The 22,348-nt window shown below is 48.5% G+C and overlaps 2 protein-coding genes across 3 annotated transcripts; both read left to right on the forward strand.

Moving 5' to 3' along the window:
• Nucleotides 1-125: 125 nt before the first annotated feature.
• PRKAG1 (protein kinase AMP-activated non-catalytic subunit gamma 1) lies at nucleotides 126-15,075 on the forward strand. Its single transcript, XM_019960666.2, has 12 exons — nucleotides 126-246; nucleotides 5,256-5,304; nucleotides 12,056-12,165; nucleotides 12,380-12,461; nucleotides 12,558-12,616; nucleotides 12,755-12,800; nucleotides 12,903-12,957; nucleotides 13,248-13,374; nucleotides 13,472-13,637; nucleotides 13,786-13,823; nucleotides 14,092-14,238; nucleotides 14,369-15,075. Exons 1-12 carry the CDS (start codon nucleotides 238-240, stop codon nucleotides 14,471-14,473), a joined length of 993 nt encoding a protein of 330 aa, XP_019816225.1. The 5' UTR covers nucleotides 126-237; the 3' UTR covers nucleotides 14,474-15,075.
• Nucleotides 15,076-18,025: 2,950 nt separating this feature from the next.
• On the forward strand, nucleotides 18,026-22,064 carry DDN (dendrin). Of its 2 annotated transcripts, XM_070789185.1 has the most exons (3): nucleotides 18,026-18,244; nucleotides 18,670-20,482; nucleotides 20,715-22,064. In XM_070789185.1, the coding sequence occupies exons 1-3, from the start codon at nucleotides 18,036-18,038 to the stop codon at nucleotides 20,721-20,723; spliced, it is 2,031 nt and encodes a 676-aa protein (XP_070645286.1). In that variant the 5' UTR covers nucleotides 18,026-18,035; the 3' UTR covers nucleotides 20,724-22,064. The 2 variants fall into 2 exon arrangements, with proteins under 2 accessions (XP_070645286.1, XP_019816227.2); XM_019960668.2 differs by having other exon boundaries at nucleotides 18,670-22,064.
• Nucleotides 22,065-22,348: the final 284 nt, after the last annotated feature.

Here is a 22,348-nt window from a genome sequence, read left to right on the forward strand (position 1 = left end):
ACTCCGTCCCGTCACCCTCGCCGCCGGTGGGATCAGTGAGGTCTGAGGACCCGGGGAGGGCGGTTTCTGAGGCCAGGACACACCAGAAGGGTGAGCTCCCCGCTTTCCACCCTTGGCTTGCGTAGGTTCTGACGTAGGCGGAAGTGCGTCGCGGTACCGGACGTGGGGCGGGGCCTTCTCCGCCCCCTTGCCCCGGGCCAGCTTCCTAAAGCGAAAGAACCCAGCCGGCGTCTCGCGATGGAGGCGGTGAGGAGCGCGGGAATGTGGCGGGGGGCGGGGGTGCGCTGTGGAGCCCGAGACCCCAGTCAGAGGACTGGGGAACCGGGACCGGCGCTGGTGCCCAGTCAACGAGAAGCAGGGTGTCTGTCCTAGACCGTGACCCTGCTCCTCCGCTCTTTGGCTGAGCGCATCTCAGCGACTGGGCCGCGCCGGTGCCTGCCTTCGGTCCACGATACTTTAAGCCCGAGCGGGCAATGACTCCTGCCTCCCTCCTTGAAACCCACGCACTCTCTGGCGATCTCGGACCTCCTCCTCATTTAGCACCTCAAGCCCTTCAGAGGTTTGCCTGAGAGAGAAGGGTCGTGAGCCAGCTTCCTTAGGTGAAGCAGGGGGTTCCGAGGGACCCCCGCTTGCAGGTAGCACCTGGTCCCCAGTTGTCCGAGTGTGATCCATAGAATCTTTGGCAGGAGGGACGTCTGAAAGACTTATACTGCTTTGAGGTGTTCAGCGAGATAACTTAGCCTTAATAAGACTGAAAAGTGGGGTTTCCCTGAAGGAGGGACTTTTCCAGTGTTTGAGGCCACTGTGTCCCTGATCTAGTTTAGGTCATGCCCTGCTCTGCGATTCTGAGCAGGTGTGTTGGCCTAGCTCCTTCTTGGGTAGCAGGCATTGACAGATTGTGGCAGGACCCTGTCATCCTCCCTAACTTGCTGCAGGCCCCCTACTATCTGCTTGTACCTCCCCTCACTCTCAGGAGCCTTGGTCTGGCACTCTGGAACCCTTCCCATTCTCTTCCTTCCTTCCATGTATTCTTTGTCAGAGTAGCTCTTCCTCTCCTGGTTTTTTTATCATCTCCTACTGTAGTTGTATGACGGCTGCAGGTTCACCTTTCTCTCCATCAGTTACATGCCCAGAGTAATTCCCTTATTGTGCTCTTTCTCTGCCTGCAGAGAGGTCATGTCCCTCAGGTTATAAAGAAGAAATCAAACCAAAGTAAAATGATTTGCAGCTGGTCACCCAGGCAAGGGAGTAAGTTCTTATAGATTAGAATTTTGAGCAAAAATAAAAGGTGTTCTTCCATTAAATTCAAAATGACATTATTTTTTACTTATTATATGGATTTTCTAATTTAGCCATCATATTTTATGTACTAGATTAGAAGCTTCTTGGAATAGAAATTGTTCTAAAAAGAAAAAAAAAGGGAGTACACTGGCAGTCCAGTGGTTAGGACTCGACCTTTTCACTGCTAGAGCCTGGGTTTGATTGCTGGTGGAATTAAGATACCACAGGCCACGTGGTGCAGCTGATAAATAAATAAAATGAAGAAAAAAGAGAAACCCCACTTTGAAAATGCTTAGCCTAACTGCAGTGGAGGCAAGGGCAAGTCAGTGACAGCTGTTATTTAAGGTAGATTGTAGTGAATGCTATCATTAAGATGCAAAAAAAGGACTGTGGCACCTTAGGGGAGGGAGAAATTACTGTCAGCCCACTAGAGGGCATTGCGGGTTGAGAGAACAGTGTGAGCAAGGGCATAGAAACTGGGGTGTGTAGCGATTAATTGGGGGTCAGCCAGTGGCTGACCAGCCAGTTATGTCCAACCTAGATAGCATATTCAAAAGCAGAGACATTACTTTGCTGACAAAGGTCCGGCTAGTCAAGGCTATGGTTTTTCCTGTGGTCATGTATGGATGTGAGAGTTGGACTGTGAAGAAGGCTGAGCGCTGAAGAATTGATGCTTTTGAACTGTGGTGCTGGAGAAGACTCTTGAGAATCCCTTGGACTGCAAGGAGATCCAACCAGTCCATTCTGAAGGAGATCAGCCCTGGAATTTCTTTGGAAGGAATGATGCTAAAGCTGAAACTCCAGTACTTTGGCCACCTCATGTGAAGAGTTGACTCATTGGAAAAGACTCTGATGCTGGGAGGGATTGGGGGCAGGAGGAGAAGGGGATGACAGAGGATGAGATGGCTGGATGGCATTGCTGACTCGATGGACGTGAGTCTGAGTGAACTCCGGGAGCTGGTGATGGACAGGGAGGCCTGGCGTGCTGCGATTCATGGAGTCGCAAAGAGTCAGACACGACTGAGTGACTGAACTGAACAGTGGCTGATGTTGCTGGAACTTTGGATTTTGATCATAGTTGGAGAAAAGACTGGGAAAGTAGGTTGAGGTCAGGTTGAAGATATTGCATATCACATTAAGTTTGAACTTTGTTTTGTAATAAGGGGACCCATGGAAGATTTGGGGCTTCCCAGGTGGTGTGAGTGGTAAAGAACTTGCCTGCCAATGCAGGAGACACAAGAGACACAAGTTCAGTCCTTGGTCAGGAAGATCCCCTGGAATAGTAATGACAACCACACCAGTATTCTTGCCTGGAAAATTCCATGGACAGAGGAGCCTAGCGGGCTATAGTCCATGGGGTTGCAAAGAGTCGGACATGACACTGCATGCACATACACACACACACACAGATATATGAGCAAGGTAGTGAGTGTACTTTAAGAATATTCCTAATAACTTTCTGTAAATGGAGGAGCTACTTCAGAAAGTAGTGAGTTCTTGGTTCCTGGAGTTGAAACCTGAGATGCCTGGGGAGAGAACTTAGTGACAGCATGAAAGACAAATTGAAGAGGAAATAGATTTCCTCTTCTCTTGAACTGTCAGGAATAACAGTTTAGAGAATGTTGCAGAAATGTGATGTAAGAGGCTATGTTAATGCTGTGAAAGTGGAAAGGAGCGAGATAGATTTGAGGCATTTATTTCTAACATAGCAGCTTAGTTGATAGACATTAAGGACAAGTTTAGGTCACACCCTGCTCTATCATTCTAAGCAGGCATGTTGGGATAGCTCATTCTTGGAGAAATCAAGACCACAGTTCAGGCACCTGGGAAGAGAGCAATACAAAAGCAGAGGTGGGAACCACAGTTAAGAATAATAGGATTAAAAAAAAAGAATAATAGGATTGGAGGGACAGATGCTCTTCTGTCTTGTAGTGAAGCATTTGAGGCGTCTCTGTGACAACTGTGGTGGTCCAGCAAACAACTGGAAAGGTGGATCAGGAGTTTGGAAGAAATTGTGAGTCTTGTAGCAGATGTAGGGTGTGTCTCTGTGAATAATATTTTGTACTTATGTAGTACAGTAGTCTCAAGTGCCCTCTGTTATTAAATGTAGAGAGAGTAGACATAATTGCCCCACTCCTGTGTGGAGAAACAGGCAGAAAGAAAGTCATATTCAATTGTGTCTGACTCTTATGTAGGTATATATGTCTCTGTTTAGCTGTATGTCTTTTCTCTCTCTGTAATGTAGTCTTAGATCTCTCTGTCCATATCAGTGTGAATCATTACCAGTTTGAGTGTTGAGAAGCAAAACACTTGAGAATTATATGCAAACCCACATGCTAGGTGATATGAGAGAAAGATACAAAGAAGTGTAAGAAAGTTTCAGGCTTCCAGGAATTTACAGTCTGTTCAGATAGATAATGAACAAAATAACTGTAGCACAGTGAAGTAAGTAAGTATCAATCATATGGTCGGTACAATAATTTCTACAGAAGTCACTGTTTCTGCTTCTTTGTATAGGTCTTTGTGAGACTGCTTTACTGCTAAACAGACCTCTCTCCCACTTATAAATGATGAGGCTGTTGTTCCAATAGCTATGCCAAAATGCCAGGCCATGATGAAAGTCTTATGCAGCCTAGAGAGAAGAGAGGGAGATTACACCCCTGCCCCAACCCTGGCCTATTAGAGGAGGGAAATTTAGAGCTATCCAACCAACTTGACCCTGTTTACCAGCCACCCTCCCAGATTCAAGCCAAGGCCTTTAAATTCATGTTACTACTGCAGCTGTGGAGGTGAAGTGTGACTTTAAGTTACTTTGGGAATATTACCCAAAAAGAGCAAATAGAGTCAAAACTATTGATTCCAGCAGACAAAAATGATCATGATCTCTCCTGGGTTTCTAGATAACAATGAAATTTCCAAATGTTCCCACTTGAGGGAGCACTGAGATGCTCTGAAGGTTTCTCTGTATTCAGAGCACTTTCTAATCTCAGACTGTCTTAAACAGGGAAGCTTAGAAAACCAGTCCCCTCTGGGCTATAGCAGGCTTTGACTCACAGGGGTGCTGAGAGGACTCAGTTCCCTAGTTTCAGAACATTTATCCTTATCATCTACCCCTCAGTCATTCAAACTTTGATCCTTGGTGACAGCCAACTGCTGGGACCCTCCCCAGATGCGGCCCTCTCATGGTAAGGTGCATGTCGGTGACTCAGGAGCCTGCGCCTACACTTAGTGACTATTTGAAGGAAAGCAGTGTTGTCTCTCCAGCTTCCAGGTTTTTATAAATAAGTCTGTGAAAGTCTTGTGGGGCCAACTTTAAGCTCATATTTTCTAGTGTCAGCTTTTAAGTCCTAATGTTTCATTAGGCAATGTAGTATATAAGACCATGAGCTTTGGAACCACACAAACCTGTATTCAGATCCCCATTTCACCCCTTGCCAGCCATGGGCAGTTTGCTTAATATTTCTTGAACCTCAGTTTCCTAATCTGTGAAAATAAGGCTGATAATAGTATTCACCTAAGGGTTATATGGAGAAGGCAATGGCACCCCACTCCAGTACTCTTGCCTGGAAAATCCCATGGACAGAGGAGCCTGGTAGACTGCAGTCAACGGGGTCGCTAGGAGACGGACACGACTGTGTAACTTTCAAGTAGACAACCTGAGCGACTTCACTTTTACTTTTCACTTTCATGCATTGGAGAAGGAAATGGCAAGCCACTCCAGTGTTCTTGCCTGGAGAATCCCAGGGACAGGGGAGCCTGGTGGGCTGCCATCTCTGGGGTCGCACAGAGTTGGACACGACTGAAGCAACTTAGCAGCAGCAAGGGTTATAAAGATTAAATGAGATAATATTTCTGAAGGACCTTGTAGTGCTTTAAAGGAAGTCATTAGTTCACCAGCCCTTCCCCTAATGTTTCCAGGCTCAGATGGATGGAGCGTAAGACAGGCTGAATCTTTGTTTCTCTTGTCTTTCCAGGTCCCTTCTTCAGATAGCTACCCAGCTGTGGAAAATGAGCATCTTCAAGGTAAGTTTACTGAGGAAAGGCAACTGGTATGAAAACAATAACCTGATCCTAATTCGTATTCAGCAGTGCTTTTGAATTTTTCCCAGAGTCTTCCCTGGGAAAATCAAGGCTGGGCCAGATAATGTGCCAAACCACATAAATCAGGAACAAGTGATTTTGTGAGAAATCCTAAGAATAAATCTTGGGCATGGTGAGGATGATTAATATCTTCAGTCATCAAACCACTTGAGAGAAACTTTTGAGGTACAGGGAGAACTTCCATAGGCAATTCTGGGATGGCTAACCATGTTTTAGAAGTCCCTGGAATGTTCTGAGTAGCCCAAACAATGCCACTAGGATTTTACCATCTAGCGATCTCACTAAAGCCACTGAGTATACACAAGAAATTATAGAAGGGACTTGAAAACCCTTAGAACTAATCCAGAAATAGAGGCACTAAACCCTAAAATTCAGGACACAGGAGAAGGGAATTCCAGCATCTGCCCAAATACCTGGTTAGAGCAGGGTGGTCCAACCCGGTCATCTGGAAAGAAGCAAAATTATAGGCATCTCTGGTAAAGGGTTTTGCCCAGGAACACTCTTAGTCTTTCTTGGACGTGTTTATGGCATTAGGAATACATACTTTCTCAGAGGATTAAAATATGGGATGAGATTCTGGGATATATTATTAAAGGTCTGTGAGTTCGCCACAAGAATTTTTAAATGTTCTATTTCCATGTCGTTAGTATCCAGAAATTAATATAGTCATATTTTGAATTTATCTGGATGATTCTTTATAATTGATGACTGCAACGTGATGTCAGTGCTTATTTTGTGTTTCTGAGTGCATTTGCATTAGCATCAACTGAGGCAGGCGTAAGAAACTCAAATTGTCTACATGGATCAAGTAGTGACGTGGGTTGCATATGATTACAATAACCTGTGGTTCTCGTTGCATCTAAAAGGAGGCAGCAACTAGCCTAGTCTGGTTAATTGCTGCTGTTCAGGAATTCAAGACCTAGTTTTGTCAGATCTTCTGATTATGAAAAGAAACTTAGAATTTGGATTCTTATAAATCTCCAGAATTTTTTAATTGGGCACTAATTTAAATTATTTAAATTAATTATTTAAATTAATTATTTAAATACCATGAAAACCAAACCAAATATGTTTGCAGGCCTGTAGCCTGTAATACTGGAGAAGGCAATGGCAGCCCACTCCAGTACTCTTGCCTGGAAAATCCCATGGATGGAGGAGCCTGGTAGGCTGCAGTCCATGGGGTCGCTAAGAGTCGGACAAGACTCAGCGACTTCACTTTCACTTTTCACTTTCATGCATTGGAGAGGGAAATGGCAACCCACTCCAGTATTCTTGCCTGGAAAATCCCAGGGACAGAGGAGCCTGGTGGGCTGCCGTCTACGGGGTCACACAGAGTCGGACACGACTGAAGTGACGTAGCAGCAGTAGCAGCAGCAGCAGCCTGTAATATTATTTAACTATCATTGTAGCATGTCTTGAACTGGTATCAAAAGACACGTTCTTGGGAGTCTGTGAGTTTTCAAATTCGAAGAACAATGGTGGCCTTCCAGTAAGAGATGGTGGATTTAATACATGTATCTACTTTTGTTCCTTCACAAAAAGCCACTATGGAGAAGGAAATGGCAACCCACTCCAGTACTCTTGCCTGGAAAATCTCATGGACTGAGAAGCCTGGTAGGCTACAGTCCATGGGGTCGCAAAGAGTCGGACACGACTGAGCGACTTCACTTTCAAAAGAATGCTGATTATCCCCATAAAAGCACTAATTTGCTGAATTCTAAAATATTTCTAAAATAGTTTCAGAGTTGCTTTTTTCAAACCATTATAAAAACAAACCTACTAAAAAAAAAAAAAGCCACTAAAGCCACCAGAAGGAATTATTCTTGAAGGTACAAAAACCATCAAAATAGGGAGAACAAGCAAGGAGACAATGGCAATGAATTTTTGGAAGCTGGAAAGCAGACAGAAGGGTGGTAAATGACTTAGCATACCTGAGAAAACTCAACTGTAACTAGCAGAGGGGAAAGCCTAGAAGCGCTGAAGGTCTAAGGAGGAGTCACATCCCAAGACTTCCTACCCCACTAAGTGCAGCTGGAGAACTGCCCATCCTAACTTTGGCACAGACTGGAGGTACAGAAAGGGGCTGAGGTACTGTGCTGAAAACATAAGCGTGAGGTGAACTAGATGCTGAGACCCTAGTCCTTTTCCCGCACTCAGTTTTCAGAATGCTGACAGAAAAGACTTCATCCTCAAGCACAAAGTCAAATGAATAATCCTTTTCTTCAGAATCCCACTGAAGGAAAAACCTAAAAATATTAGTACTGACTGTTCCCCATCTAAATGGTTCACAGTTAACAAGGCTCATCTACACACATAGAACTTCTAATCAGCTTTAAAGACTCCATTCTTAAAATATGGTTTGAATCCTCCTTTAAACCAAGGATTACCAGACATCTAAAGAAAGCCTCTAATGTGAAAAGAGTGATCCAAATTGTCCCCCCAAATGAAGAAGAAAAAAGAAAAAGATAAACAGGAAAAAAAGCAACAGTGGGAAAAGTCAATGCATAAAGAAGAAAACTTTAAAAACTAACATTAATACTTACTCAAAGAACATATTTCCACCATGAAGCAAGTATAGGATGCAATTTTTTAAAGAAAAGGAATGTTCAGAAAAGAAAAAAGGAGCTCTTAGAGATTAAAAATATAACAGCAAAAGCGTTAAACTAAGTAGGAGGTTTGGAAAATCAAGTTGAAGAAATCTCTCATAAATCTCTCATAAGAATTAAAAATCAAAGTGAACTCACAGACATAGAAAATAAACTTACGGTTACCAAAGAAGAAAGAAGGGGGATTTATTAGGAGTATAGGATTAGCAGATACAAACTACTATATATATAAAAGAAACAACAAGGTCTTACTGTATAGCACAAGGATGTTTTGTATTTGGTATCTTGTAATAAACTATAATGAAAAAAGTGAAAAAAGAGAAAATAGAAAAAAGAAACAGTGGTTAGTACCTCCTTATCCTTGGGGGATACATTGCAAGATTGCCAGTGGATGCCTGAAACCACAGATAGTATTAAATTGTATATATAATGTTTTTTCCTATATATCCTGACTTATATACATACATACCTATGAGTGTATGCATGCTAAGTTGCTTCAGTCATGTCTGACTCTGTGTGACCATATGGACTATGTAGCCTGCCATACTTCTCTGTCCAAGGGATTCTTCAGTTCCCATGCACTCCTCTGGGGGCTCTTCCCTACCCAGGGATCGAACCCACATCTTTTGTGTCTCCTTCATTGACAGGCGAGTTATTTACCACTAGCACCACCTGGGAAGCCCCGTGCATACCTATGATAAAGTTTAATTTACAAATTAGGCACAGTAAGAGATTAACAACAACAATAATAAAATAGAACAATGATAACAGTGTACTAAGAGTTATGTGAATGTAGTTGGTCAGTCTAATAAGAATAAGGTGTATGTGTGCTCATTTGTGTCTGACTCTTTGTGACCCCACGGACTATAGCCTGCCAGGCTCCTCTGTCCAAAGAATTTTCTAGGCAAGAATACTGGAGCGGGTTGCCATTTCCTACTCCTGGGGATCTTCTCAACCCAGGGATCAAACCTGCATCTCTCAGTCTGTCTACCTCTAAATATCTTACTGTACAAACATAATACTTTTCACATCTTGACTAAGCACTTTTCACACACTGACCCTATAACTTTTGCAATTGAATTGCAACAGCAAAACTAGCATAATTTCCTGTTTCTTCTCAGTTTCACAGATAGAAGATTCATTTTTATCATAGATCTTAGCAACCTCAGCATATGATTGTTTTTCTTTCCCTTATTAAGTTGAGAACTTTCACCTTTTCACTTATAGGAAGCATTCTAGGTTTTAGGACTTCCCTGGTGGCTCAGTAGTAAAGAATCCGCCTGCTGTCCAGGAAATGGGTTCCATCCCTGGGTTGGACACTCAAAGAGTTGGACACCACTGAGCGACTAATCACACACACACAGCATTAGGGCTTCAATTTTACATATGCTTTATAGCCAATTAGTAAATAAAATAAGGGTTTGTTATTGTTGTTTAGTCGCTAAAGTAGTGCCAGACTTTGCAACCCCATAGACTGTAGCCTGCCAGGCTCCTCTGTCCATGAGATTTCCCAGGCAAGAATACTAGAATGGGTTACCATTTTCCTTCTCCAAGAAACTCGGAGTCTTAACCACTAGGCCATCAGAGATGTTCTCCAAAAAAAGGGTTACTTGCACACAAGCACAGTGATAACATCCATGACAGTCTGATCACTGAGAGAGCTACTAATGAGTAGTGGATGGGATGTGGTGGACAAAGGGATGATTGCCTCCCAGGGCTGGAACTGAGCTGAATAGCAAGAGATTTCATCACGCTGCTCAGGATGCCACACAATTGAAAACTTATGAATTGCTTGTTTCTGGAATTTTCTATTTAATATTCAGACAAGGTTTGATTGTGGGTAACTGAAACGGTGGAAAGTAAAACCCTGGATTAGGTGAGCGGGGCAGGGGGAACTACTGTGTTTTAAAAACAACAAAAACAAACGTTAAGGGTTAGTTTTGGAAGTCCAAATAACAGGAGTTACAGAAGGAGAAAAATGACAACACAGAGGGAAGGAAACAATCAAGGAAGTAATTCAAGAACATTTCCTAGAACTGAAGAACATTAGTTTTTTCGTTGAATATTCAGCACAACGGGTGAAATTCTCCCACCCAAAGCACAATCATCATAAAATTTCAGAACACCGAACAAAGAGAAGATCCTGAGTTTCCAGAGAGAAAATAACAAGACATATACAAGGAATCAGAAGGGCCTAGGACCCCAAACTCTCAATAACACCAGAAGCTTGGAAGGCAGTGAAGCAGTGCCCTCAATATTCTGCAGGAAAATAAAGTTCAACCTAGAATTCTGTAGCCAGACAAATTTAAATCAAAGACGAGGGTAACATAGAGATGTCTGCAGGGTGCAAGGTCTCAAAAAATTTACCTCCCATGCACCCTTTCTCAGGAAGCTACTGGAAAATGTGCTTCACCAAAACAAGGGGATAATCAAAAAAGAGGAAATCATGGGATACAGGACACAAGAGTGCTAATACAGGAGAGACGTAAAAGGGGTCCCAGGATGGAAATGAAGGAAGATCTCAAGATGTCAGAAGTGCATGGCAGGCAAACCAGCCCAGATTTGAGCAGGTCAGAAGGCTCCAGAGAGACTTCTTTGGGTAGTTAAATTGATAGACTATCCCATGCTTCTGAACTTCTTGAAAGGAGACTTAAACAATTGATAAAGAGTTTGGGGATTGAATTAGTTATAAGTACTAAACACAGAGAACTAAGCAAACAGACAATTATTAACTCCAAGGAAAACAAAGTTGTGAAGGAAAAAAAAAATCAGACTTTACTACTTGACATAGCTCAGAATAATGAATATTCAGTCAAATTACTTAAATACTGATGCAGTTTAACTTCTGGGAGAATGGAGAGTTAGGAGGTACAGGTTTATAATGGGGTCCTGGTAGGAAATAGAATTGAAAATTTTCATCTTCCTCATATGATAATAGAGAGTGCTTGTCATCTTCCTTGCATGATAATAGTTAATGCCTAAAAGTGAAAAAAAAAAAAAGGTAGCAATATAAGCATATTATTTATATACATAGAAATAAGTACCAAATAATCAGCTAAAAGAGGTTTCATCTCTGGGGAGGGGTGAAGTGAGGTGGGTGCTAGGAACTGCATTTTGTCTTAACAAAATTATAGAACTATTTGACTCTCTAAACTGTGTACCTATATGACTTTGGTAAAAAAATTAAAAATGAAAAACAACTGATTAGGATTTAAGAGCATGAACTTTGGAATCACGTAGATCTATGTTTGAGCCTTTCTTGTTACTAATGATATGACGTTGAACAGTTTTTGTTTTATGGCTTTCTGTCTGTTTTCTCAGCTGAAAAATGACAATATTTGCCTTACAGATTAAATGACATAATATTTTTAGATATACAAGCATACCATGTAGCACATTTGGGCTGTTCTTTTGGGGGTTGCTGCTCCAGTAGAGCAAGCAGTTAAAATCAGAGGAATGGAAAGCCATTTGTCTAGAGTAGGTGGGGTGACTTCTGATTCACACGGTCATCCCAAGATGGACTCTCAGGTTGTTTGGGACCAGGTCAGTTGAGCACTGGGCTCTAACTTAGTGCTGTTCTAAAATGGCCCACCTTGGTCCATGACTTCCTCATCTGTGAATCTAACAAGAAATTTTAAGAAGTTTACTTCTTGGATTTTAAGAAGCTTAATTACATTTTAATTGAGAAAGAGAACAAGTGAAAATGTGCTAAATATATGAGAAGGAAAATGAGTTAAAGGTGAGGAAAAAAAAAAACTTTTAGACTAGAACAGGTTAATGAAAGTTTAATAGATTTTCTGTTTTAGTCAGCCATCTTTTGCATAAGGAGCCAGTAGATACAGTTCTGCCTGGGGGTGAAGTTGGATGAAATGGTTTCTAAGGAGTTTATCCAGGTTTTGTGGGAACAATAGCAACAAAACAGAATACCTGTTCCTGTTGTCCTTTATAAGGGGGCCTTATAAATCATGCTGTAAATATCTGAGCAACTACAACACTTTTATTTGCTGCCTCTTTTGATTGCGAGTTGTTGCATGGGAGGAAGCTACTAATCATCCCACCCCATGCAGAGACTCCGGAATCCAATAATAGCGTGTATACTTCCTTCATGAAGTCTCATCGCTGCTATGACCTGATTCCCACAAGCTCAAAACTGGTTGTATTTGATACTTCCCTTCAGGTGGGTGAAATCCTCTTTTCCCTTCAGGTGGGTGAAATCCTCTTTTCCCTTACCCCTTCCTCAGAGCCGCTGGTTCAATACCTCATCCCAAGGGTGATGAGCTTGTCTTTCTATGTGGTTAGGGTCCCATTTTCCCCAGCATATCCAACCCCTGTTCTTTTCCAGCCCTGCCTCCTGTGAATTTTCCTTTGTGGTTATTACTCTTTCACTACAGGTGAAGAAAGCTTTCTTTGCTTTGGTGACTAATGGTGTCCGGGCGGCCCCTTTGTGGGATAGTAAGAAGCAGAGTTTTGTGGGTAAGCAGTTTTTGGAACACTGTTTTATTGGCATCTTGTACTGGGCATGGAGAGAAGCTTTTGAGCAGTGCTGAGGGCTGTTATCTTGGCCTCTAGGCATGCTGACCATCACTGATTTCATCAATATCCTGCACCGCTACTATAAATCAGCCTTGGTAAGGCTCCTGAGCCCATGACCAAAACCACTTTCCTGCCCAGAGTCCCTCACTCTCATTTCCTTTCTTCCAAGCAAACTACAAGGGGTTAATACAGCAGAGAGATTGAGTCTCGAGTTCTGTTGCCTCTGCTTTCAGGTGCAGATCTATGAGCTGGAAGAACACAAGATAGAAACTTGGAGAGGTATGTGGAGAGCCGAGGGTTGTAAAAGGATAAAGGGATGGAGAGTTTCCTGGGAAACAGTTTTTCATGGTAATATTTTGTGAACCTCCCTTTTCCCTTCAGAGGTGTACCTACAGGACTCCTTTAAACCACTTGTCTGCATTTCTCCTAATGCCAGGTGAGTTCCACCTACCCATTTGTCCGGAAGGGGAAAGAGCCTTGCCATCAGCATAGCTGAGGCCCTAGATACCCAAAGAGCCGGGAATAGAAGAGAAAAAAAGACACTCCTCCCACATACACACACATGCACACACACGCATGCACATTCTTTAGGTCTGGTCTGAACCCCCTGCTCCTCTCCTTAACCACCTGTTTTCCCTGTTTGTAAGCACACCCTAAATTAGAGCTACTTCAGCACCCTCAGGCCCACCACTGTGGGACTTACCATTAATCCCTGCCTTCCCACAGCTTGTTTGATGCTGTCTCTTCATTAATTCGAAACAAGATCCACAGGCTGCCAGTTATTGACCCGGAATCAGGCAACACCCTGTACATCCTCACCCACAAGCGCATCCTCAAGTTCCTCAAGTTATTTGTAAGTGCTCCTCACCTTCTTAGATACTGGTTGGAGGAGTATCCAAGGGTAGTTTGAGGGGCCTTGAAAAAAATCAAGGTGATGGTTGTTTCCTCAGATCACCGAGTTCCCCAAGCCAGAGTTCATGTCTAAGTCTCTGGAAGAGCTACAGATTGGCACCTATGCCAACATTGCTATGGTCCGCACCACCACCCCTGTGTACGTGGCTCTGGGCATCTTTGTACAGCACCGAGTCTCAGCCCTGCCAGTGGTGGATGAGAAAGGTGAGGGATCGGGCACAGGGAGAGGAGGGCTCCAGGGAGGCTGTGGGAAAATCTGCTGTCCCCTCAGCTCAACCTGGAAGGTGATTCTGTAGGCAGGGGGAGCCTTGGATGCCAGATCCTCCTTGCTGAGCTGCCTCTGTCCCCCTAGGGCGTGTGGTGGACATCTACTCCAAGTTTGATGTTATCGTGAGTGATTGTGGGGGCGGGGTTGGGAGGTAGGGAAAGGGGTGGGGTGTTGAATGTGGAGAGGGAGAAGAAGAGTCTCTTCTGGGACCTAAGGGTTTTGGAAGCTTCCAAGCTTTCAAATTCTGTTTGAAAAGGAATTGAATGAGCTGGGCGAGGCTTGTGGGCATGGCTGACACCTACTTTAAATCACTCTGTGAGGTGGGGTGGGCTCAGGGTTTGGCGGCTGGCTCCCTTGCTTCCCTGCATGAATCTTCCTCTCTCTCCCCAGAACCTGGCAGCAGAAAAGACCTACAACAACCTAGATGTGTCAGTGACCAAAGCCCTGCAACATCGATCACATTACTTTGAGGGTGTTCTCAAGTGCTACCTGCATGAGACTCTGGAAACCATCATCAATAGGCTGGTAGAAGCAGAGGTAGGAGGGCCAGCAACCCAGAAGGAGCTGGGGGAGCAGCTCTGGTCTGGCATGGAGGGTGGGGACTGACGGGCTCACCTTCACTGAGGCTGGCACTGAACATCCCTTTCTCCCTCATGGCTCTATGCAGGTTCACCGACTTGTAGTGGTGGATGAGAATGATGTGGTCAAGGGGATTGTATCCCTGTCTGACATCTTGCAGGCGCTGGTGCTCACAGGCGGAGAGAAGCCCTGAGCCCGGGGGAAGGGGTCGTGCAGCACCAGGGCATATGCCCCACTCACTGCCTGCCCAAAGCTCTGAGAACCACAAATGAGACCTTTAGAGAATTGTGACTGTTCCCTGCCCAGGAGCCCCCTACCCTTCTACATGGGAGGAGGGAACGTGTGGGGGAGGAAGGAAAATGGATTTTTAGCTCTCCTTATCCTCACCCAGCCCATCTTAGCCCCTTTCTTTTTAGACATAGCCCCCTATCTGAGTGACCTATGGACTCTGTGCTCCTCAGGCAAATCCTGATCTCTAAGAGATCCCCAGACCTCATCCAGCCTTTGCCTCTGTCCCTGACTCCACCCTAAGAAAATAGGCACAACAGAACTCTGCATAAAGATGTTTTTATTCATCATGTTTCATGCTGTATGGAGGAGGCTGAGTCCATGTAGTGGCATTTCTTCCTCTAATGCGAGTGGGGAGGATCATGGGGAGGAGGGCCCTTGGCTTCCTGTGCTGTATGCATATGAAAGGAGATGAGAGTTGCAGGGAGGGGGAGGGCAGAGTGGTTAGCTGAGGTTATTGCTTTTCCTGGCAAACCTAATTAAAATGACAGGAGCCTCTTCATGGTATTTCGGTGTTTGATTTTTGTAGTTGCTCCAATGTTTCTACTTCATATGGCTTCTTCAACTCATCATTAAGATCAACAATAATAGCGCACACACACATATATTAAACTGTGTGCCAGCCACCATTCTCAGTGCTTTACATATATTACTTCAATTAATCCTCAGAACAATAGTAGATACTATTTCAGTTTTACAAATTTTTTTTTAACTGAGGTACAAAAAGGCCAAGTAACTAGCCTATGGCCACACAGTTAATAAAAAGTAGAGCTAGGATTTGAGCTGAAACAGTCTTGCTTTAGAACTTATGCACTTTACCACTACAGTAGATGCACTGTCTTTCTAATTCTCCGTTCATAACTGTTTCCCACCCTATTCCCTGCAGTCTCCTTATCACCTCGCTTTCTCCTCTGCCTGGACCATAGCTGGCACCCAAGGAAAATTCCATAACAGTGCTAGGTCTCTGTCTCCAGAGAGTAGAAAGACTGAGGGTAGAACTGAGTAGAAAGAGAGAAAGAAAGTCTCTCTATTAGACAGAAAGACCTGCCACTACCATCCACTTTTCTTAGGGAAGGTTGGACTCTGGATTTTGCTGAGCCAACACTGTCTTTGAACTCATAAATCCCTTTCTTCCAAGGTAGATAAGATCTGGAGAGTGAGGGGTGGGGAACAGCAGGATTATGGTCACCCTGTCAGACCTCTCCCAGTGCTGAAACTACATGGACCAAAGCAGGAGTCCAAGCAACAGGCACCATAAGGGCTGCTAGATGGTTGGGTATGAACCACATTCTGGGGACTGTCTCACCACTGCCTTAGAGATATGGTACCATTTCCTATCCCAGATTTGAAGGAGTTTCTGAGTACTTCCTTGCCCCCACCCAGACCAGGCCTGATAACTCATGACCCCGGGTATTCTGTACTGATTCCTCCAAACCAGGCTTCTCCATGGAACACAGGGAAAAGCACTGGGCACTCATACAAGCTCTGCTCTCAGTGCTGCGTTGTGGGGCTTCTCCAAAGCCCCTGCTTCTGCATTCACCCCTTCAAAGCTCTCACAGCACATTCCCACACTTGAGGGAGGGAGTTATTAGAATTAGGGTATGTTTATGTGAGTGTGGGTGTGTGCATGATGGAAAGGACAGATGTCGCCTTATGTCACATTCCATCGTGTCTAGGGAGGAGGCAAGGACTTTTAAAGCCTTGGGGCTCTGGTGGGACCTGGGTAGAAGGAACCATCTTCAAGCAAGAGCCATCCCACCGGTATAGCTGGTAGGTGTAAAGCGGGCTGAGCATATGGGATAGAGGATGTTTGGGTTCTCTCTAAAGGTCCATGTCAGGGAGCAGGAGGCCTGGGTTTTGTTTCCGTGGTTCCCAGTAAGTCAGTGCCCATTCTAAAACAACCCTCCTGGCTCATCACCTTAAAAGGAAGGGTCTGTGTCCAAGGGCTGTGTATACTTTAGTGGAAAACAAATTGGGATCTGCTTCTCCTGTCCCCCCAAAAAACCCAACCAGGCAGTCTCAGGGTATGAGGACGGAGCAGAAGGAAAAACAAGGGATAAAGTCTGGGAGCCTCATAGCCTTCTAACCTATTCCTCAGGAGAGGTGCATTATCCGTTCTTCAGCACTGTTGCCATACACACACTTTTCTCCCACCTCCCCGCACCCCTCCTCTCCACTGGAGCTGCTGCCATGGTTGCCAGGCATGGTTGCTAAGTCTCTGCATGGAAGGGTTGGCGTGGGCTGCACTGCCACTAACATTACCATGGTGAATCAGGGGACACCTGGTATAGGCTTGGGGGGAGGGATCATGCAGGCAAACACCCCCACTCGGGACAGAATGAGCCTAAAAGGGGGGCACCTTGAGCACCACTCCAGGTGGGGGTTGAATGAGCTAGGCACTGTGGTAGTGGTGACAGAGAGTGCTACACTGGAAAATGGGGGCCAGTTGTATCATTTCAGTTGCTAGGGGATTAGTTTAGCCAAGAAAGCACACCATTCCGCCTCTACACCCTCTGAAAGGGTGCAAGTGCGTAAGCACTCTTTCCTCCACAAGTATGAGCAGAGTTCAGGCTGAGAACAGTAGGACCCCCAAATCCTGGCTTCTGGATTGGGGGTTGGGAGAGCCTGCTTCAGAGAGAGGGCTCCATGGGTGCCCAAGGACAAACATCTAAGGATGAAAGTGTGGGCCGCTTCGATGGCTAAGACAGACTCCTGTCCTGCTGTGGCATCAGCCCTGGGCACAACACTGAGAGGGTAAGGAGTTAAGGGTGTGGGGGTGACCCTTTTTGAGCTTGGAGGCAGCTCTCCCCCAGAGTTGCACAAAGGCTGCGGGCAAGCCACCACCTCCTCCCTCCACCGCATGGAAGCTGGTTACTCATCTCCTCTGCACCCGAACGCCACTGCCGCTAAAAATAAACCCCCCAGCCGTGGGCCAGCCCTTCCTGCACCCCAACTCCCTGGAAACCAGCAGAGAGTGGCAGGCGGGGACCTTGAGTTCTGTTCCCATCACCTCCCTGATGAAGAAATAAAAGTCTGAGGCAGGATGTCAGGGACAGAATGCTGCTGGTCAGGCACCCTGAGAAGCAGGAGACTGAAGGGTTAAAACGGCGGGAAGGTTGAAGAGACGGGGGCGGGGGTGGGGGCACTGTCATCTTGGCAAGAATAAGAAATCCCCTGCCCACTCGTGCGGGTCCCATTAGGCTTGCGGGACAAGAGCAGTGGGAAGGGGCGCCCAATCCCGGGCCCCAGGGGGCGGTCGTGCACGTGGGGGAGGTAGCAGCGCGGAGCCGTCCGCGCCGTGTCACATGCGCGCGCACACACACACAGACAGGCACACACGTGTGCCTGGGTATATATAGTCCCCAGTCGCTGGGCCTGCCGCTCTGCAGTGGGCGCCGGCTCCCCGGGCTGGGAGGGGGCTTTCGGGGCGGGTGGGAGGGTGGGGGGCCGGGGTGGGGTGGGGCAGGATGCTGGATGGCCAGCTCTTCTCCGAGGGGCCCGATAGCCCCCGGGAGCTCCAGGATGAGGAGTCTGGCAGCTGCCTCTGGGTGCAGAAATCCAAGCTGCTGGTGATCGAAGTGAAGACTATTTCCTGTCATTATAGTCGCCGCGCCCCTCCTCGACAGCTCATGGACTTCCAGGCCAGCCACTGGCTCCGCGGGCCCCAGAGCCGCACGTGAGTGAAGGACGGGTAAGGGGAAGAGAGAGGTGGGGCAGGGATTGGGGTCTGGACCTTCCCGTGGGCACCAGCCAGCGCTGCTGTTACCCCTTCTCTTCCCCACGCCACCCCCAACCCCATCCCGAAGGCTGGGGCCTGACTCATCCCGTTTGTTTGGGGGCACAGGAGTGGGCGTGAGAAAGGGCAGGTGAGATGGGGCAGATACTGTTAAAGTGTGCATGGAGAGATGGTGAGGAGTCCCGCTTCGACTTCAACCCTAACATATACGCACGTGCACACACGCACACACGCGCACACGCGCACACACTCACACACACCCCTCCACCCGGCGGCCCCAAGTGGCCTCCAGCGCTCCCAGCTCCCCGGACCTCGGCTCCCTTCCCCCACAAACTGCTCACCTGGGTTCCTGCTCATTGTCCCAGGTGTGGGCCGCGCCCGGGATCCCCTGAGCCGCCGCCCCGCCGGCCCTGGGCCTCCAGGGTGCTGCAGGAGGCGACCAACTGGCGGGCGGGGCCCCCGGCCGAGGCCCGAGCCCGGGAGCAAGAGAAAAGGAAAGCGGCGTCGCAGGAGCGGGAGGCCAAGGAGACCGAGCGAAAAAGGCGCAAGGCTGGTGGGGCCCGAAGGAGTCCCCCTGGTCGGCCCCGCCCGGAGCCTCGGAACGCCCTTCGGGTGGCCCACTCTGCAGGGCTCCCAGCTCCCTCAAGGCCCGAGCGCCTGGGGTCGGTGGGGCGACCGCCCCGTCCATCTGCGCAGCCGCAGAGCAATCCTGGGGCGGCGTGGGCGGGGCCCTGGGGCGGTCGGCGGCCAGGGCCCCCCAGCTACGAGGCTCACCTGCTGCTGAGAGGCGCTGCGGGGATGGCCCCGCGACGCCGCTGGGACCGGCCGCCACCCTACGTGGCTCCACCTTCTTACGAGGGCCCCCACAGGACCCTGGGGACTAAGCGAGGCCCCGAGCCCTCGCAGGCGCGCTCCTCTTCAACCTGTGCGCCGACTAGGACAGAGGGAGGGTGCGCAAAGAAGAGGCTAGATCCTCGGATCTACCGGGACGTCCTAGGGGCCTGGGGTCTCCGTCAGGGGCGGGGTCTCTTGGGGGGATCCCCAGGCTGTGGAACAGACAGGCCAAGGCTGGAGTCCGGTAAGGGGTCCGCGGAGAAAAGCCTGAGGCTGGCTGCTGCTGGTCTGAAGAGTGGTAGCGACGGCCATCCCCAAGCTAAAGCCGCTGGGAGCCCAGGCACAGTTCCTGCGGGGTCTGCCACTGCCACCCCTAGCCCCCCGCGTCCCACTCCCAGGTCCAGACCCCATCCCAGAGGCTCCGGGGAAGGGAGGGAAGGTAGAGACCAGACCTGGCTCCCCAAACGCTGGGTTCCCTCCATTAAAAAGCAGCCGCCCCGGCATAGCCAGACCCTCCCCAGACCCTGGGCTCCAGGAGGCACGGGATGGATAGAGTCCCTGGGTCATAGAGGGGAGGCAGGACCCGAGACCTTAGAGGGTTGGAAGGCGACCCGACGCCCCCACACCCTGCCCCGAAGTTCCCGTGGCCCCGCTCGTGGGGAAGGCGTCTTTGTCATTGATGCCACTTGCGTTGTGATACGCTCCCAGTACGTCCCGACCCCTCGAACCCAGCATGTGCAGCTTTTGCCCGCCGGGGTGCCGCGCCTTGTAGGGAATGCCCCCAGCCAACCGAAACCCAATAAAGAGGAGGGAGAGGGGGCCGCGGTCCTTCCCTCCCCTTGCCGAAAGCTGCCATTGAGCAGTCGCCCTTCTCTCCAACCCAGTGAGGGACGCGGGCTCGAAGCTGAGCGCGGGAAGCCCGCGGACTCCTCACTGGAGGAGCGCGCCTCCCGCATCTTGGGGCTCCCGGTTGGCGAAGTAAACCTACAGGATCCCCCCACGCAGCCAGGTAGCCCAGAGCACTCAGCCTTAGGCCCAGCGGCTTCGCGGGGAGCGCGCGGTGCCGAGGGATCGGAGAAAGTGGCGTCCGGCACGCGGCGCGCAGGCCGGGGCTGGGCGCGAGCCCCTGGACCCTATGCCGGGGCCCTGCGGGAAGCCGTGTCCCGCATCCGCCGCCACACCGCCCCGGACTCCGACTCAGACGAAGCTGCGGAGCTCAGCGTCCATAGCAGCTCTTCTGATGCGAGCGACACAGAAGCCTCGGGCGCCTCCTGGCGGAAAGAGCGGACCGGGCCCCCGGAAGGCGGAAAGACAGCGGAGCTGAGCGGCAATGCCCGAGAGATTGTAGGTGTCATCAGCAAAACCGAGGAGGTCCTCTACGGGGCGAGGGACATTACGGGGACTCCACAGGGAAATAGGGAGCAACAGTGAGAGGCCCTTTATTGTATTTGTGTCCCTTTCTTCCTCACAGACTTCCTTGTACCCCTTACCTATACCCACCCATTCCCGTACTCAGCATAGAAGGCACACAGATGAGAGGGAGCACATGTCAATTCATGATTTTTTTTTTTTTCAGGAGAGTTGAGGGTGTGCACTAGATTTGAATGCCTGTTCCACTCAGTGCCTGTGGGTAAGGTCTTCAGCAGGGCCCAGTGCACTAACATGGAGCTGAGCAGAGAGGCCTAGGTGGGATTAGGCTGGAGGGCAGGGGTGGGATAGTCAGGGCAACTGCAGGACAGGATCTCTGGGCCGGAGGAAGAAGGTGATGGAGAGGCCTCAGACTGAGGATCAGATGACAGAGAGGCCCTTGGCAGAAGCCACCAGCAAAGCAGAAGAGGAGTCACTTTGGTTTCACAGATCTTGGGTTCCAACCCCAACTCTGACACTGATTTGCTGGGTAACCTTAAGCAAGTCATTTCCCCTCTCCAGTTCCCATAATATGTAAAATGAGGGAGTTCTAAGGTCCATTCCTGATGTTTTGGAGTCCTAGGAGAGGCTCTTATCTCAATCCTCCCCTCCGCAAGACAGGAATAAGTGAACAGAGTCTGAGGGTCCCTGGGTGGCTCAATTCAAGAGATTGTGCAGGGTTTGCAGAAGAGCCAAGTAAGTGGGCAAGGGCTCCTATTCCAGTCTCTCAGGTTTAGGTGTAGGATCCCCGAGGCAGAGCAGGATGGTGGCCTTGTCACTGTCCCTAGTTTGTGGTGGTCTGAGCTGGGGAGGGAAGGCACCCAATGAAGCAGCTTGGGACCTTTAGGCCTTCCCCTGTTCCTCCTCCCCAGTGTCCCTTGGTGATGCTCTAAATAGTTACCACGATTTCCCACCCAGGTGGAATTACCCATCTGAGAGAATCCTGAGAATGTCTTACATGTTTCTGCCTCTTCCAGAAACCAACAAGGGAAGGAAGAGGCTAGTCCCCAAAAGCCTGTAGGTGTGGGGTGTGATACTCGCTGTAGCCACTACGGGGCGCGCGCAGGTCGCGGATTTCCCTCGTAGCTAGTCCCCGAGTCTTGCCAACCCCGGCACTGCCAGTTAATCAATTGCTCCCTAGTTCCTGCGCGCGGGTCCCCTGCCCTGCCGTCTCCAGCCATGCGAGATCGCGAGTAGGCCTCTGGCCTTGCAGACCTCTGGAGCGCGCGGAGCCCCTCTCTGTACTCGTCCACAGCAAACAGCTTGGGATTCAGACACTGAAGTATTTTTTTCTCTTCGATCTCGGACACCTCCTCTGTCTCTATTTACTAGCCATGTGAACTCGGCCAAATCACTTCACCTCCCTGAGCCTCAGTCTCCTCATCCGTCAAATGGGGGTTTATAAACACCTACCTCGCAGGGTTGTTGTGAGGACTTAATGCGATAATGTATGTAAAGCGCCTTGCACAGTACCTGGTACACAGCAGGCGCTCAATAAATCTAACCTTCCCTTTGTCCAGCCTTGGCATCTTTTTCCTCTCACCGACCCATTGCCCACAGCATCTTTCCCCCCAGGGCTCCTGCGCTCCTTCCTGCTCGGTGGGCGGTGGAGGAGACCCCTTTCTCTGATGGAAACTCCGGTGGTCCACCCCTGTCTCCCCCAGTGAGGACTCTCCCTTCTTTGCCCCCCACCCCACCCCCGCTGACTCTTCCCATTGCTTCGATGCACTCCCCCCACCCCCCATTCCGGGCAAGGGCTGAGTCAGCCTGGGTAAATTTAGCCGCCGACTAGGCAGGCGCGGG

The sequence above is a fragment of the Bos indicus genome, chromosome 5 (assembly GCF_029378745.1).
Source record: "Bos indicus isolate NIAB-ARS_2022 breed Sahiwal x Tharparkar chromosome 5, NIAB-ARS_B.indTharparkar_mat_pri_1.0, whole genome shotgun sequence".
Taxonomy (NCBI): domain Eukaryota; kingdom Metazoa; phylum Chordata; class Mammalia; order Artiodactyla; family Bovidae; genus Bos; species Bos indicus.

What these genes read in the sequence shown, in the direction of transcription:
- PRKAG1 (XM_019960666.2), top strand. An exon ending in TAAGAAGCAGAGTTTTGTGG is followed by an intron (nt 12,462 to 12,557) that starts GTAAGCAGTTTT and finishes CTTGGCCTCTAG; the next exon opens with GCATGCTGACCATCACTGAT. An exon ending in GCTACTATAAATCAGCCTTG is followed by an intron (nt 12,617 to 12,754) that starts GTAAGGCTCCTG and finishes CTCTGCTTTCAG; the next exon opens with GTGCAGATCTATGAGCTGGA.
- DDN (XM_019960668.2), top strand. Translation starts at nt 18,036, where the DNA reads ATGCTGGATGGCCAGCTCTTCTCCGAGGGGCCCGATAGCCCCCGGGAG. An exon ending in CGCGGGCCCCAGAGCCGCAC is followed by an intron (nt 18,245 to 18,669) that starts GTGAGTGAAGGA and finishes TCATTGTCCCAG; the next exon opens with GTGTGGGCCGCGCCCGGGAT.